This window comes from Bombus pascuorum, unplaced genomic scaffold, assembly GCF_905332965.1.
Source record: "Bombus pascuorum unplaced genomic scaffold, iyBomPasc1.1, whole genome shotgun sequence".
Taxonomy (NCBI): Eukaryota; Metazoa; Arthropoda; class Insecta; order Hymenoptera; family Apidae; genus Bombus; species Bombus pascuorum.
Window position 1 is genome coordinate 1,408,809 of NW_026869730.1, and position 18,194 is coordinate 1,427,002.

Below are 18,194 nucleotides of genomic sequence, written 5' to 3' on the forward strand. Positions count from 1 at the left end.
ACGAATTCCAAGGGAGGAGGCCCGGTGTCCTTTCATCTCCGACATATATATATATATATATATTGAGGTTTTCACGTACGAAAAGTTAAATTTATATATATTCTATACAATATTCTATAGAGTAACATTAGAAAGCGTTTTGCAATAATATCTTCAATCGTAGTAGTGTACATATTCTTCCACTTAATTTCAATTTCGATTATGCTTTGTGAAAAGGCAGTAGTTCCTACGCTCGATAAGAACATAAAATTACAAATTTCACGTTTTCAACATTAACTGATAATTTAACGGGTAAAAACAATTTTAACGAGCGTTCGATCTAATCTTCAAATCACGTGTTTTTCTATAAATGCATCGAACCACTTCGAAACAATGATGGAAAGATTTTACGATAAAATACAAATATACATAAATATCTTAATAATTACCGTTAATAATTACCTAAATCGTCTAACAATATAATCACGCGCTATCCATTGCAACACGAACCAAATACGCTTAACTTTCAGATTGTAGAAGTTTGATAAAACGTTTCTTCATATATATATATTTCGTTGCATAATTTCGATACGAGATTAAATATTTCTTGTTTGAAGTAAAAATAGCAAATAAAAAGATTAATTACTCCAAGTAACTTTATTTGAAAATAACGCTTGAAAACGAATTATTATTGCTAGAATTGCATTTAATATCGTGCAAATATACATACAATTTCGCCATTACTAGCTTTATTACACATTCTGCAGTAGGTATTCTCAGAAGTAGGTATTTAAACTAAATACTGCGAGATAGAATGCTTGTCTTGTGAACAATTTAAGTTTCCAAGTCTGTGCAAATTATTGCGAAGCTTATAAAACGAGGTATGTGAGATATTCATAAGCTTATTCCACGGAATTTAATACACGGTTATACTGTAAATTTAATGCTTGAAAAGAGGAAGGTTTTTCTTCGAGTCGGGTTGTATACTACCGCATAAAAATTTAATCCTTTACACCACGTTAACGGTTAGATACATTATTTCATTATATATTTCGTCATATACTTTGCAATATATATCGCAAGATATATTTTATTCGCAACATTATTGCAATGATTTTATTCTTTATAACTGTTGCGACCGTTCGCGGAGAGACGCGGTCGCGAGGAAACGCGTCAGCGAGAGTCGTAAATTCTCGCTACGATTCGGTTAATCGACGCCGCGAAATGGTCGCTCCCCGCGTTTCGTTTAGGATAACCGGGATGATTCAATGAGTGCAACTTATTCTACTATTGTAGAATAAATATATATATTTATATCAGAATCACTTACAATGTATATAAGAGATCGGTTTAGATGGTGTCGGAGGTTACCACTAGAGTGTTCGAGTTAGATATTATACAATGTGATTAATTTGGACGCGACCGTACAGAGAGTTTTTGACTGCGATTGATCGGTTCGAATGTTAGATTGCGACTTTACGATGCTTCTCAGTGAGTTCGTTGGACTGAGCGATCGTGGTAGACGTGTTGATTGAATTGACGACGAAGACGAACTGACTTGATCGTGACGATGCTGTGTCGGAGGTGAGCTAAGGAAGGGTGTGTCTAACGCACGGAATCATCTGATTTGTTGATGACAGTTTTTGGTTGGAGAAGTGAGGGTAATAGAAATTGTTTCTATTGGTTAGTAAGACTATCGATAGACTAGGAAGGGTATTAGCCACCCTCGATGGAAAGTTGGGAGTAGGAGGCATCGCACGTGTGAACACTTAGCGTTCACGTGTTTTCAAGACGTTAACCAGAAACCTTAGAAAACGCTTTCGTGGAAAAGTCCTTGTTTGCGATGAAAGACTTTCGCCAGAGTTTTCTGAGATTTATAGTCAGGCTGCGAGTGTTTTCAAGAGTATGCGATAAGGATGTGCGGGCATCTGGCTGCCATCCGTCCGCGCTGTGAGGTCCGGCTCAGGTAGAGAGTCGGTCGACGTAACATCCTCCCCCCGTTGAGAGGGTACCGATCAAAATGATGTGATTGATTAGATGAGGTGGATCTCGCATTAGATCGCGTTGCTGTTGATCAGGTCGGAGTCATCTGGTGTCGATCTGCTCGGTAGTGGTACTATCCGCTTGATGCTAGCTGGAGACAGTTGGATGGAGCATCCCTGTCGAAGAGCGATGACTTTGGATTTTGTGGCGGTTGCGAACCCTTTGCTCGTTGACATAAAATGGTTTGCAGTGGTTGATTCCGAGGCTGATGAACGGATGCTGTTCCACTCGGAGAGTCCAGATTATATCTGGAAAAATAACAGAGTTATGATAATCTGACAAGTATGTTGTTTATGTCCTGTTCGGGAGTCGGAGTCTCGACCGTCGTGATCCTTGTGGTTGTACGGAAACTTGCGGTTGTGATTATTGACCCAGGAAGTGTCCTTGGATGATCGTGGACCGTCTCGGTCCTGGAATGTAGTGGACCAGCTTGATCCAAGAGGTAGCGTTGAACGGAATTCCAGTGTTGCTTGATGCTGTTTCGTTTGACACGATGCGGGGTTCTGTAGTTGATTGGGAGGCTTGGCTCCCCCCGATGAGTCGCCCGACTCGAGTTCTCCCAGTGATGTTCCTTGGTAGGTAATGAACGTTGGGTGTCGCGGCGTGGTTGGGATCCTAATGCCCCCTCGTCTCAACTGCTGATTGTCCGGATTCCTTGAAGTCAGGATGGATTGGCAGTGGGACAAGTCTTTTGATGCCTCGATCCACGATGTTTTTCGCCGTTTGAATCGTAGCCGTTCGGATGACACCATCGTCGCCTGGATGGACCTTGATAACTCGTCCCAGAGGCCACTGCATAGAGGGCACATTGTCCTCTCTGAGGATGACGATTGCGCCTTCCTGGATGTTGTGCCCACCTTTGTTCCATTTGCTGCGGTTACTCAATTCGTTTAAATATTCCTTATGCCAGCGATTCCAAAAATGTTGCCTGATCTGTTGAAGATGTTGCCATCTGGAGAGCCGATTGGAAGGGACGTCTCTGAAATCTCGCTCCCGTAAACTCATTAGTGAATCGCCGATGAGGAAATGGCCGGGAGTGAGGACTAGGAGATCGTTCGGATCGGAGGATATCGGAGTTAACGGTCGTGAGTTGAGGATTGCCTCGATCTCAATAATGAGGGTGTTGAATTGTTCGAAGGTGAGTAACTCGTTGCCGATTACGCGTTTGAGATGACGTTTAAATGACTTTACCGCTGCTTCCCAGAGTCCGCCGAAGTGCGGGGTATGAGGGGGAATAAAATGCCATTCAATGTGCTTATCTGACAGAAATGAGGCCACCTTGGAATTATGATCGTTCGATCGTAGGAGTTCGTGAAGCTCACGTAATTCGTTGTTCGCCCCAACAAAGTTTGTGCCGTTGTCCGAATGGATGGTAGAGCAAAACCCGCGTCGAGCGATGAATCTTCGGAGTGTGGCGATGAAGGCCTCGCTAGTGAGATCGCCGACGAGTTCGATATGCACCGCCTTAACCGCTAAGCATACAAAGATGGCAACATATGCCTTGACCTGGCGGCGGTTGCGATCTCTCCTTTCCTTGATGTGGAATGGTCCGCAGTAGTCGACGCCGACGTTCGTGAATGGGCGTGACTCGGTCACTCTCGCCTCAGGTAGATCACCCATAATGTAATCCACCGGCGGTGGATGAGCGCGGCAGCAACGGACGCAGCTCTTGATCGTATGCCAAACTTGACTTCGACCGTCGATGGGCCAGTATCTTCGTCGTACGGCGTACAGCGTAGCTTGTGTTCCTGCGTGCATGTGGACGTTGTGTGCATGATCGATGATGCGTGCTGTAACATATGACTTAGGCAAAATTATCGGATGTTTTTGAGGAAAAGGTATCAGTGAATGACTAAGTCGGCCGCCTACGCGTAATATGCCTTCCTTATCTATGAACGGGTTGAGTCGCGTGAGCTTTCCCTTTATTGTTGCGTCTCGATCCTTCTGGAGCGCACGTATTTCTGCGGAAAAATAGATGCCTTGCAATAGTTTGATGATCTTGTTGTGGGCTGTATTTAATTCAGTTGCCGTGATGGGTGTAGTCGGATTGTTTTTATGTTTCCAACGGAGACAGCGAGCGATGATCCGGATCAACTTAGGCCAAGATGAATACCTTTCTAGAAATTCATGATCGGCGGGGGTTGCGGACATACAGGTTGCTCGTTTTTGTTCCGGTAACTCCGTTAGTGGTGGCAGTGTACATGTCGGCCAGTGTTCTTCAGATAGTTGGAGCCATTCAGGACCGTGTTGCCAAATAGTCGGGCGTAGAAATTCTTCAGGCGTTTGTCCTCGCGAGATTAGATCCGCGGGATTGTCGTTGGTCGGAACATGGCACCAATCGTGCGAACTAGTTCTAGTCTGGATTTCGGAGATTCGGTTGGCCACAAACGTTTTCAGTGTGTGAGGAGACGTGCTTATCCAATGGAGGACGATGGTGGAGTCGGTCCAGTAGACGGCTCGAGACACATTGCGCGATAGAGCCTGTTGTATGGTAGACATCAGGGACGTAAGAAGAAGGGCTCCGCACAATTCAAGCCGAGGAATGGTTTGGGACTTGAGCGGGGCTACCCTTGATTTTGCGGCTAAAAGCTGGACCTGCACGTGGCCGTCAGGATTAACGGTTCGTAGATAAACGCAAGCTCCGTATGCTTTCTCGCTTGCATCGCAGAAACCATGCATTTCGATTTCTTTTGCGGATCCGATTATTGCCTTGCGTTGGAACGAGATATTGTTCAGGAGCGCTAATTGGGAATAATAGCGGCTCCATTCGGAATGGAAATCTGCGGGGAGTGATTCATCCCAATCGACCTTCAGTGCCCAGACTCTCTGTAGTAATATTTTTGCTCGAACAATTACTGGCGCGAGTAGTCCTAAAGGATCGTAAATCCTAGCGATTACGGAGCTGATCGATCGTTTGGTAACGTGAGGAATATTGGCCATGGCGGCGACTGAGTAAAGGATTGAATCATCGGAGGACCTCCAATAAACTCCAAGTGTCTTTAATGGTTGGGACTCACCCAATTGTAGGTTTTGGTTTATGTCGTGGTCCGATAGTCCGTTGAGTAGTTCGCGGTTGTTGGATGCCCATTTTCTGATTTTCAGGCCGGCCAGTTGGAGAAGTTCGGTGAGTTCTGTTCTGATTGACAACGCCTCGCTCATCGTGTCAGCCCCGGTAAGGGCGTCGTCGACGTAGAAATCCCGCTGCAAGACTGACGAAGCTCGCGGAAATCGATGTCCTTCATCGTTTGCCAATTGTTTGAGACATCGGATAGCTAGGTAGGGTGCGGCCGACAGGCCGAACGTGATGGTGTTGAGTTGATAAGTTTCGATTTCGCCGTTCGAATTGCGCCACAAAATTTTCTGATACTTACGATCTTCCGGGCGTACGAGAAATTGTCGATACATCTTCTCGATATCACCCGTGAGAACATACTGATGAGAGCGGAATCTCAAGAGAATATCGAATAAGTCCTCTTGTAACTTCGGTCCTGTGTGAAGGGTGTCGTTCAAAGAAACTCCGGTGGTGCTCGGTGCGGATCCGTCGAACACGACGCGGAGCTTTGTAGATGTGCTCGAGTCCTTGATTACGCCGTGATGTGGCAGATAGTGTTCATCGGCTGATTGATGATGTGATGCGATTGTCGTCATGTGCCCTAATTCCAAGTATTCCTGAATTACCGCCCGATATGCTGCTTCGAATTTCTGATCGCGTTGGAATTGGCGCTGAAGAGAGGCGAGTCGTTTCATCGCCATTGTTTTAGTTGATCCGAGTGAGGAAAGTTTGTCGTTAAACGGGAGTGCGACGATGTATCGCCCTTCGCTGGTGCGTTGGACGTACGCTTGAAAGTGTTCCTCGCATTGTCGATCCGCTTCTGACACGTGTTTTGTTTGTGGTCCCTCGTCGAGTTCCCAAAAGCGAGTAAGATCCGTTTCAAGATCGGCTGTGAAGGTGTGAAATGCCCTGGCCGTTGACGGGAAGACCGGGCTCCCCCCCGATGACCCACCCGAAGTGTGTTTTTTGTAAACGGAGGTCGGGGCCTGTTGGCGGATTAAGGTTGATTTGGCCGACACATAGTGATGCAATGGTGGGCCCTGCGCTCAGCAAAATATCGATTGGGGATGGTAAATGGAATGTTGGATCGGCAAGATGGATATTCTTGGGTATTGGGATTGTTGATCGGTCTATTGGTTGATCCGGAATGGATGTCGAAATTGTTGGTATGATGAGAAATGTTAAGGTGCGTTGGTAGGTTCCGTTAGTGGATGTGATCGTGGCTGTAATAAAACGATTTGACGTCGTGGATAAAACATCGAGGGCTTTGATTGAGATGGAACACTTTTGTTGCGGAAGTCCTAAAGAGTTTGCAAGGCGTTCGGTAATAAAATTCATACTAGCACCGGTATCTAACAATGCTCGGCAGCGAACTGGTTGAGCTTTATCGTTTAAAATGTTGATGCGTGCAGATATTAACAGGTCGTTGGGTAATGTGGTGACAAAGTCTATGAGCAGTGATTCGGTTTTCCGAGTCGCGTCGGTCTGTGGTTGTCATTGTGTGATTTGTTGTTGGATATCGGATACTGGACTAGGGTACGATTGGTTCGGTGATGTACTAGTTGGGTGTTTCGAAGGACTTCTGCATTTGCCTGGGGGTGTCGTTGCGGGCTCTTCGTTGCTGGAATTGGTTCGATCCGTAGTCTGAGCATCGGATCTATGAAGAAGGGTGTGATGACGTTGTCCGCAAATGCGACAGGACCCGGCGGAACACTGTGGGAGTGTATGTCCTGTCGTCAGACAGTTGGTGCATGCCGATATTTCTTCGGCGGCCCTGATGCGCTCTTCGATGGTTTTCGTTCTAAAGGTTCTACAAGTCCAGATCTTGTGCGGTCCGCTACACATTGGACAAATTGATGACGATCGTGATGTGACAAACGCCTGCCCGCGTGGCTGGCGCGTCGTCCTTGAGGGTTCGCTGAGTAGACTCCGATCGTTCAAGAAATTGAGGAATTCCGTGAATGTGGGGAACGGTGTGTGTTGTGTTTTATCCTTCCAGATGAGATCGGTATCCCGGTCTAATCTAAAGGTGCATAGATATAATAGCACGGAGTCTGCCGTCAAATGTCCGAGCGACTCTAATGCCTTGTAATGCCATTCTAGTTTGGTCGCGTAGGATTGCAGGTCTAGGTGTGCTGTGCGCGATGCGAGGCCTGTGTTGAATATCTCTTGCAGGTGTCTCTGCACGATCTTCTCTGGCCTGTTATACCTTTTCTCTAGTATTGCCCACGCGGCGGAATAATTGGTTGCTACGTTATTCAAAGATGGTATGGTTAGCGCCGCGGCGCCCGTTAAGCAGGATCGAAGATATGTCAAACGTTTGCAGTCGTCGATTCGTGGGTTGTCGTGAACCGTGTTACGAAATTGATTCGCGAAACCTGGCCAGTCCTCGTAAGCACCCGAAAACGTGGGTAACTGAATTTTTGGCAACTCGATGGGTTCCGGCGAGGAAATGTTCGAAGTCGGAACTCGGATCGTCGGCTCTGATTGTTTCGTTGCGGTGTCAATGATGGCCGACGCGTCCCCGAAGATAGTATAGAATGTCCGTTGTAAATTCACGCGATCTTGCTGTGTCGGGCCTTCTTCCCTATCGTCTAGGTCACACTGATTCTTTTTGAATGATGCGAATTCTATCTCTAACTCTTTCAAAGTACGTTGGATGGTGTGGATAGGGCCCCCTTCCTCATAACTGTCGAGTATTGCGCGAGCTATCTCTAATTCTTTTCTGAACGCCTCTCGTTTTAATATCAACTGTTTTGTGCGCTCTTCTAGATTGGGCGCCATTGCTGATTTCGATACTTTGATTGGGCTTACCTTGGAGTTGCGGTATGAGACCGACGTTGTTCCGACGGCAAGATATCGCTTGTTACTATGCAGCGGACTGTGGTTGATGTGCGCTTCGCGAGGAAGGTGATCCTTCCCGAAGGTGACACAATGGTAGAGAAGTTGAAATGGTTGTACTTGCGATGTTGCTGATTGTCCCGCTGCGGCGGGAGGTTGAGTGGTTGCGTTCTTCGACCAACGGGTTGTACCTCTTCGAAGGTGATGCGCCTGGCCTCGCTGGAGTGGTAACGCTTCCGCCAATTATGATGGATTCACGTGGCACTGTATGTTCACTGATAAGTCCACCTTTTCACTGACACGTGATCCGGCTCGAAGGACCAAATGTTGCGACCGTTCGCGGAGAGACGCGGTCGCGAGGAAACGCGTCAGCGAGAGTCGTAAATTCTCGCTACGATTCGGTTAATCGACGCCGCGAAATGGTCGCTCCCCGCGTTTCGTTTAGGATAACCGGGATGATTCAATGAGTGCAACTTATTCTACTATTGTAGAATAAATATATATATTTATATCAGAATCACTTACAATGTATATAAGAGATCGGTTTAGATGGTGTCGGAGGTTACCACTAGAGTGTTCGAGTTAGATATTATACAATGTGATTAATTTGGACGCGACCGTACAGAGAGTTTTCGACTGCGATTGATCGGTTCGAATGTTAGATTGCGACTTTACGATGCTTCTCAGTGAGTTCGTTGGACTGAGCGATCGTGGTAGACGTGTTGATTGAATTGACGACGAAGACGAACTGACTTGATCGTGACGATGCTGTGTCGGAGGTGAGCTAAGGAAGGGTGTGTCTAACGCACGGAATCATCTGATTTGTTGATGACAGTTTTTGGTTGGAGAAGTGAGGGTAATAGAAATTGTTTCTATTGGTTAGTAAGACTATCGATAGACTAGGAAGGGTATTAGCCACCCTCGATGGAAAGTTGGGAGTAGGAGGCATCGCACGTGTGAACACTTAGCGTTCACGTGTTTTCAAGACGTTAACCAGAAACCTTAGAAAACGCTTTCGTGGAAAAGTCCTTGTTTGCGATGAAAGACTTTCGCCAGAGTTTTCTGAGATTTATAGTCAGGCTGCGAGTGTTTTCAAGAGTATGCGATAAGGATGTGCGGGCATCTGGCTGCCATCCGTCCGCGCTGTGAGGTCCGGCTCAGGTAGAGAGTCGGTCGACGTAACAATAACCAATATTGCAATATTCTATTTAGAAGTATTAGGACATTCGTGTGAAATTTGACGATTAACATGCAAAATATAAAAGTCAGAGTATCAACAGAAATCCACTTATATTTTCTCACGTGATCTGTAATTAGAGGTAACTTCAAAATCGTAATTTTATTTTTATACTTCCATGTATAATTCGTTAATTATTATAATAATCTTATAATATAGAATCACTTATTAATCAATCAATAACCGCTGTATACATATCTTGTAGTTTTATCTTTGTATCATCATTTCGTAATATGTTGAATGTAATATACGATAATGTTATTGTATCTTCATGTTAAATAATGTATTCTACTTATTAACTTGCAGTATGATATGATTATGTATTATAATTTAGTCGCTGGAACCGTGTCATTTGCTATTGCCAATAATTAAATTCTGGACGTTTGTGCATATTAAATTTACAGAAAACGTATGATATATATACGCATATAAAATATGCGCAGTACGTCAGCAGTACGTCAGTACATCATACAAGCTAATATGTCGAACATTATTATACATATAATATTTAACGATCAATATTTAACAGCACTTCTATAATTATTCTGATATGCGCAGTTTGCGCGATAAATTATCAGGTTTTTGCCCAAATTTGTAAATGTTAACTGATGAAGTTTATGCAGAACAAGGACGTAAAGTTGGATATTCACTATTATACGCGTATAAGATGACAGTTGGATACTGTTGAAAATATTGATGATAGAAAAAAATGTTAAGAAAATCAAAAATTTTGCACGGGGAAGAAAATTTAGTGTAATTGAATTTTTTGCACGAGGGCATTTCAAGTTCGCTAAACATAATGATGAATTCAACGACTATACTCATTCAAGGTCATTCAAAATCAATCTAAGTCACAGAAAATTTGGTGGTGTTCGTGGTCGATTTTACGAAGCCCACAAGGATTCTCTGTTGCTCGGTACATATTTCCTTGTTCCTTTGATTTTGTTGGTTATGGTACACGATCGCTATCCACGAGGTTCCGCGAAAGGAAATCTACGTGGGCCATTCGTTTACCTTCTCGGTACATTATGTCAAAAGTAAAATTTTGTAAATAAGCCCACCACCTGTAAACCCCGTCATTCACTTTATTACTGGTTCCCTTCAACGAATTACAATCAATAACAACAAGAAATTCCCGTCCATGTAGATAGTGGCGAAAATGTTTAACGGCGTTTACAACTGCCAACGTCTCTAGTTCATACGAATGATACGTAGAATCCACGGGACTAGTTTTCTTACTATACTATACTATTCTATTAGCCGGTTTTTACCGTCGACCTTATTGGTCAAAATAGCCCCGTATCCACGCGATTTAACGTTAGGATGTAATTCTATGGGATAATTAATTAGGGTCGAACATCATTTACGCCAGTTCATCAGTCAGGATGGAAATTACCTTTTGGCTTATATTTTCATGTTTATCTGTCCAATTTAAGGTAAGCAACAAGATACGAGTAGGCGAGGTCGCCCAAGACCTTGGGAACAGCCAAACGACGTCGTTACGTACTCGTATTGCCCGTTGGGGGTGAAAACTGCTGTACATTCTGTAGAATTAGGATGAATGGGAATTTCATGGAACCCGCTGGCCATGTTCGGGCTAATAAGAGGTAGAAGATATCGATCCGCGACATTATTTTTATTTAGTTCCCGAAAATCTACGCACAATCTGTCCGAGCCGTCCTTTTTCTTTACGAGTTTTCTTTACATAACCGTGAATTACTAGGCCTTATAATTTTTACTCTAATTAATTCGCTTATTCTATCACGCATTATTCTTCGCTCTTTCTCGCTCAATCTATAAGGGCTTCTTCCTTGCGCGGCAACGTTTGGATCAATAAACCGTATTTCTAGCTGGCTCGTATCTACACGAGAGCGTGGGAAGCCCGTAACGAATGAACTTTTGAACTTTTCGAGAACAAAGATCAAACGACTTTAACCATGATCAAGTACCTCGGTATCAACATCATAAACATCGATCTTCTTCTCAGCGGTTTTGTCACAGACATTAACAACTTTTGTTTTACAAAGAGCAAGAAATTTTCTGTAATATTCACGTTAAAAGCTTGTCTTAAAATTTCACGATCAATCATGATATCATATTCCAAGTAAGTAACTATCAGCAAGGACATGAAAAATGATCTCCCATGTAAAACCATTAATACATACTGTGAACAAAATTTGTGATGTACATTTAATACAAGTGTTTTCTATCTATCCCTCGCAGTATTACTAAATCACTCATTCTTTTGCCGGAAAATTTTGGGGCTACGGATTCTTCAATTAGTGAGCATTCAGCTCCCGAAACGAAGTTAAAGTGGAATGATGATTTAATGTACCAATTGGATCTTCCTCTACGCGGGAGTCTACTCGACGTTCGTTATTACAATCGTAGTTTTTCCTCCACAATAACGGACAATTAGGCGCGACATATCCCTTCTAGCGGCACTTGAAGCAAGATGCCGTCGATGATGTGGCTGATCGATTTTCATCAGAGTTTCGTATATTCTTCACCTGCTCCAATTTTATCCTCTTGCGACAACCCGACATTCGATGTCCGTAGTGGCCACAGTGATGGCACTTTATCCGGGGCTTTCTGACGAAGCCGTCGACTTCTCCTCGTCGCAGAGAAATCACATTTCACTCTGAAATTGATCTTCCGTCTCTATGTCATTCGTGAGTGCTAGTCGTTCGGAGAGTCGATCTTGTAGACCGAGGCAAAGAGCGGCGGCATTAATTATTTCGGCCGTCAATAAATTTTGCCATCTTGTCTTCAGAAGGGAACGGAGACGATTACCGTAAGCTCCTGAGGATTCGCTCTTCGACAGTCCTTCCTTGTATATCTCCATTAGCGCCGAGGTCGCCGTCTCTTGGCCACCAAAACGCGTGATGAAAAGTTCATTAATTACCGGCTAGGTAATTTCTTCATCGTTCAGTACTTGCGTAATCCAATGCGCTGCGGAACCCTCTAAAGCACGATTCAAGGCAGAAAATAACTCGCTGCCTCGTAAAGGATTTTCTTTCATCATTAGGATAACGATTATGCACCATGCAGCCGGGTCGGCGCTCACGATACCGGGGTTAAAACGTGGTAGCGTTAAATTTCCAAGTCCGCCGCTCGATCTTTGCTCTCGCGGCTGAGTCAACTCGCGCACAATAGGTCACGAGCTGTTGCATCGTTACAATCGGCACTGATCCCACTTCTGTGATGTCGGGTTATCATTAAGATTAAAGTTAGGGGCATATAACGAATCTTCAGAGGAATTATTCATCGTTGTCACACAATCGAGGTAACGTTTATTAACACAAGTATGGATGTGACAATAACTATATAATAAGTATGGATGTTCGATAACGAATCCGCTGTCGACGGGATAACAGATGTACTTTGCTTAATTTTTTTCATTTTCAATAACTATCATCGTCGATGGAAATTCTTTTTGACTAAGAATAATCACTAGCGTTATCGGCGATAAAAACATTTTTGGATTATTTCTGACCAAATGGTTGGCAAAGCTGATATACATCTAAGAACAATTTATTTGTTATATATATGCAAAATGGAGAGGATAGTCGTAGTACAATCGGAAACAAGCTGATTCTACATGAAAAAATAAGTCGAAACTGTACAATAAAATTTGTTCATATGACGCTTCGTTTCTGAGAAAATCAAATTTGAAAATTTGTCAAGCATACTTTAATTTTCCTATGTTTTTCCTATATTTTTTTACTTATTTTCAAATGAAATTTAAATCCCTGTCGATTATTTACCCTTATCCGGAATTAAGCAAATTTAGGTATATTTGTCAAATCTTCAAAGTCGATTTTCTTGAAAGCGAAGCCGCAGACGAACGAATACCATACGAAATTGCTTTCATATTTTTCACGTGGAATCACCCCTGCCAGATCGTACTGCGACTACCGCTCCATCTCGTGTAATAAAATTTTTCGATATGAAATAGCATTTATATTAACTTTTATTCTTACAGTAGATTTCAATTTAATATCTATAATTCGAGAGGGTAACATTTTTGTCCAAATATTGGCTTCGTAAAGACGTCAAAATCCGTAAACGTCAAACTTTGACAAATAATTTGAAACTTGGTAAACTAGATTGAAGATCTTTCAATTCGTTACGTTTCTACGTTCTCGTGATCCCACGAAAAACAGTTTACAAGCTTCAACGTTCCGTCTCTCATGTTACAACCCCTGGTTAACTCCCCAATCTAATTTTTCTGCGCTGATTTGATTCGCTTGCCGAGCGGATTTCAAATTGTATCTACCGATCGATTTGTTGACCAGGCACGTTTCACTTTCGCGACACGACGACTGCGTTTATTCGCAGCAAACGTATTACGTTACATGGAATGTAAAAGCTCCAACACGATACGAGAACAAAGAGGGTCTCTAGTCCCGTTGAAAATGTTTCCGCGGTCGAGGCATACGAGCCGACTCTCCACCTCACTCGCTTTTTCCCTGCCTCGTCCATGATAAAACCAATAGATCGCCTTGGTCGAACAGGAAAAAATTTGATCTCATCTTGTTAATATGAACGTTCCTCCTCCTTAAGCACCAAATGCCGAAGATTTTATGGAAATGGCACGGCTGTTATATTCCTTCGAGGGGGAGCAATGATCGCATAGGCACTATCGGTTTCCATTATACGTCTCGATTCCATATTGTCGATCGCCTATTTGAGGGGGTTGAACGATAGGCGGAAGTATCAGAGGTCGAGGGTTGAAGCTTAGGGAAACGGAGATTGTAACTACAGGTCGGTTAGAGGTATTGCATCGTAATGTTCCGTTGCAGTGTACCGTTGCTCGTAAGTATAGTTCATAAACGTTGGTAATCTGTGACGATATCATTGATAGCTGATAATGTATCTAGGCAATTGAAACGATTTGCGACAACATTATTTAGATTTATTTGAAGTGTAGAAATTAATGGTAAATATGATTATAATTAGAAGTCTAGTATAGTAATTAAAAAAACTATTGGCACATACTGTTATTCTCCAATGAAGCAGTCTTCCGTCAGATTTTGTTCGTCAAACTTTTGTAACCATATTAAAGTACTACTGATATGAAAATGATATTGATAATGAAATGTAGTATATTTTGACCTAATTAATTAGCATGTAAATGCTGTAATAAATAGAATGGTATGCCGATAGTTTCTGTAGCCACGTGTGCCTTTTTATGCAATCACCAAACTATAATAATAAATTATCTATTAAAAAACAGCAACATTATATTTTCCCATCTAGCGTGTACAATTTGCTATTTAAATATCGCTGATTTTAATATCGGAAGTCAAATTACAACTTACAAAGAGATCTGGAAGATTTCTCTTTATCTAATTTATAATCAAAAGATTAAAAAGTTAAAAAATTTGTAGCTGAAGACTTCGTCAATAGTTTTGTAATATTTTACGATTACAAACACCAGTTTTATTGTTGCGTATTAGCTTCGAAAAATTAATTCAATCCGACCATAATATATTATTATATGAAACTAAAGTAATTACGAATGTAGTTATAATAATTTATTCTTAATTTTGTAAAATATACATCAAAAATAAACAAGTGTCTTAATACTTTTTAAGAGTAATGCACACTTTGGTCGATTTGTATGAACAAGACACAAATGCTACTAAAACACATGGTAGAACAAATAAACATCCAGGACCACTTTATTCTCTGTTACAGTCATCCCTGAATATCATAACAGCCTGTTATGCCCGGAGCTATCAAATATTATGGAAGAGTCTTGTTACCGAAAGAATCCATTGTTTTTAGCTCACTCGGTGATAAAGCTATATATACAGTAGATATGATGGAAACGGATTGAATAAATTGATAGATAGAATATTGTGATTAACCGAGGCAATAATATTTAATGTTATTTAACATCTAGATCAATCAGGTATTCAATTCAATCAGTACGACACTGATATAGTTTTAAATGAATAATTATTCCACAACAGGATTATGAAAGATGATTAATTCATACGTTTTAGTAACATTCGTGCATTGTCAAAACAAATCAATTAACATATCCAAATACATAGGAGCGAAATCCTACGTAAACATTACAATTTGGTTTAGACACATGTTTAATTTCAGAATATTATAATTTTAATTGATGTTCTACACTTTATACGACGTATGTTATTAATAATAACATGCACAGATTTTGTTATATAGTATACTTTAATGTCACGATCGTTTATCATATATATGTGAATTTTTAACAAATTAAAAACGGATAAAATGTAGAATATAGATAAATAAATATCACGGATGTAAGTGCAATGAAACAAATCAGCCTATTTCTACAACAAACTGAAATTTAACTTTCAGAAAGACTTTTAACAAACTAGGATTTAACCTAGCCGTTTAGAATGTTGTTCATCCTTATACAAAGTAACCAATTTTTGTTCTCTTTCCATCAATCACGTACGTATTACGCGCAAATTCTGTCAAACATTTTTAAATACAAAGTGTAAGAATTGTCGATCTTTCCAGGGAAATTCAAATTACTTTTCACTGAAATTTCATTGAAGCTTTGGAACGAAATATTTAATTTTTTGTTTCGACATAAATTGATTTATTTTTAGACATTTACAATTTCTATTTATTTGACAATCATCAAATAACGTGTCACACAAACTGTTGTCGTTTAATATTTTGCGACAGTGCTTAAAGAATTCATAGCTAGAAGATAATGTACGCATTATAGAACTGTGTAAAATAGTACGTAGCAATTGAAATGCTGCACAAAGGAAATTATTTGATCGTTGACCCAATAGAAGTGAAATAGAAATAATTATGTCGTGTCTTATTATCGAGAAATAACCCTTTATCCTTGTTGAAAAATGTATAATAAAATTGGCCAAAATGTACGCCATGCTGTTGTGAGAAACTTATACGTTTCTAACGGATATTCCCGTTTTAAAATTTCATTAGTTACCGCTAAGGACATTTCATTAAATCTTCCGACGAGAAGAGTAAACAGATAAACAAATTTAAAACCAGAATAATTATTTGCAGAAAGAGAGGAATGTGTTTTTCGATCAAATATGGGAGCATACACATCAGAAAATTTAGTCCAACGTAAAACCAGAGAAAATTAATACCACTGCAAAACCAATACACGTAATCCTCTCAGATATTAAACCGCCAATGTAATTTATTTTTGCTCCTCGCTACTTTTAATTTAGTTTTTATCTTTCCGCTAAATTTCATAAGATTTTTCATAAATTTTCATAAATTTTCACAAGTCTAATTTCCATATGTGCATAGTATTATAATATTTATACGTATCTAATATTTGCGTATTATTTTTCTATATTATATTATATTAATAAATATTTTTACGTTATCCCTTTTATACGTATACACCTGCTAAATACTATAAAAAATACTACACTTTGAATGTTTCAAATATTTGTATATCGTCTCTTCAATTTTTACGTCTTTAAAATTGAACATTATTGATTATGACATTATTTCCTATTATATCCTATTATGGAAATTGTTAATTTTAGAGTCATCATTCTTGTGGATCTGAATACATTTCTATGTGTACATTATTTTCGTTATAGTCTCCCTATTATCGTATTACAATAGACAGATCCATTGGTTATAAGTTAGACATATACGTACATTCTGCCTGTTTATTCTTTCCAATTTCAAATCTTAGTGCACAAATTGCAGATTTTTCGTATCTGTAGTCAATGATTGACCGGATTTGAAAGTAGTATATAAAAACTGACTGTTGCAGTTTTTCAGCAATGTCATATGATTCTTACAATATGACGACCAGATGCGTAAGTAGATGTGTAGAAAAAAAGATGAAAATAGTATAATAAATAGGAACAAGTTATATACATAAATAGATAATATATACACTATATATATATATATATATATATATATATATATATATATATATATATATTGCTCTCAACTGTTACAAAGACTTCGCGATATCAATGCTAGTAATATTTACTTATATTTTTATAATTATCGATAAATGTACTACAGAAATTGCGAACCACGCGAATAAGTGATCGCAAAAAAAAAAGAAAAAAAGAAATTTTTTCAGGAAGTACCGAACCCTCTGATAATTCCTGTAAAATTCTACCGTAATTCAACACTCACTTGTAAAATTCTGTCGTAATTCAACCCTCACTGTGTTGCTTCCTACGCGCGGATAGAAGCTGGAGGGTGCGCAAACGCGGTATGGATGACGGAAGGGGGAAGTTATCGATCGTCCGCCGCAAACACGGTCGAGGAGGCACGCTTCAAAAGAAACGTCCAAGCTACTGATGTTTAGAATAGTTGCGAAAGAACGTTTATGCAATACCTTAAGGACTAGAGACGACATCCTTTCGCTTTACCGACCATAACAGAGCCGATCCTCGTTGTCGTTGCCGATTATACATTCCGTGAATCGACGAGCTGGCCATCGTTGACGTAATTTAACACCGTATCAAAGACCTTAAAAGTATTATAGTTCCTGTCAAACGAGCATCTAGTATCGAGATAACGAACCATTATTTTCCTATAGTACGTCATCATACGCCGTTTTATAATAGGTTCGATGGCGCGATGTAACACGAGTTTGGTACCGTTTATCGTCTCACATGCGAAATGAATTTTACTTTTACTATGCATGACTTTCTGTATCAAGACTCTGATGAATTTTAACCTATTAACTAGGGTCATCCTTTGATCAAAAACTTCTATAACCGATCAAAGTCAACGACAAAACCAGCACAGCATAGACGCAATAACTTATATTATTATATTATAATAATATAATAATTTTTGTAACCTCTATATAGATTTTCAGACTCGTTACAAATTTGAGCAGCGTAGTCACGATATATTTGTGTTTTATTACAATATTGGCGAAACTTCAAAATGTTACGTATAGCAAATAGAATATATGTGAGTCGCAACATGTGGACCATTTTGTCGATTTACATCAACAATTCACGAATGTTACTAAAATATATAGATAAATGACAAATTAATAAT

At 40.4% G+C, this 18,194-nt stretch overlaps 1 protein-coding gene across 1 annotated transcript; it reads right to left on the reverse strand.

The window, feature by feature from the left end:
* Nucleotides 1–2,637: 2,637 nt before the first annotated feature.
* On the reverse strand, nt 2,638–5,775 carry LOC132915631 (uncharacterized). Its single transcript, XM_060975469.1, has one exon. It carries the CDS (start codon nt 5,773–5,775, stop codon nt 2,638–2,640), a length of 3,138 nt encoding a protein of 1,045 aa, XP_060831452.1.
* Between the last annotated feature and the right edge of the window lie 12,419 nt (nt 5,776–18,194).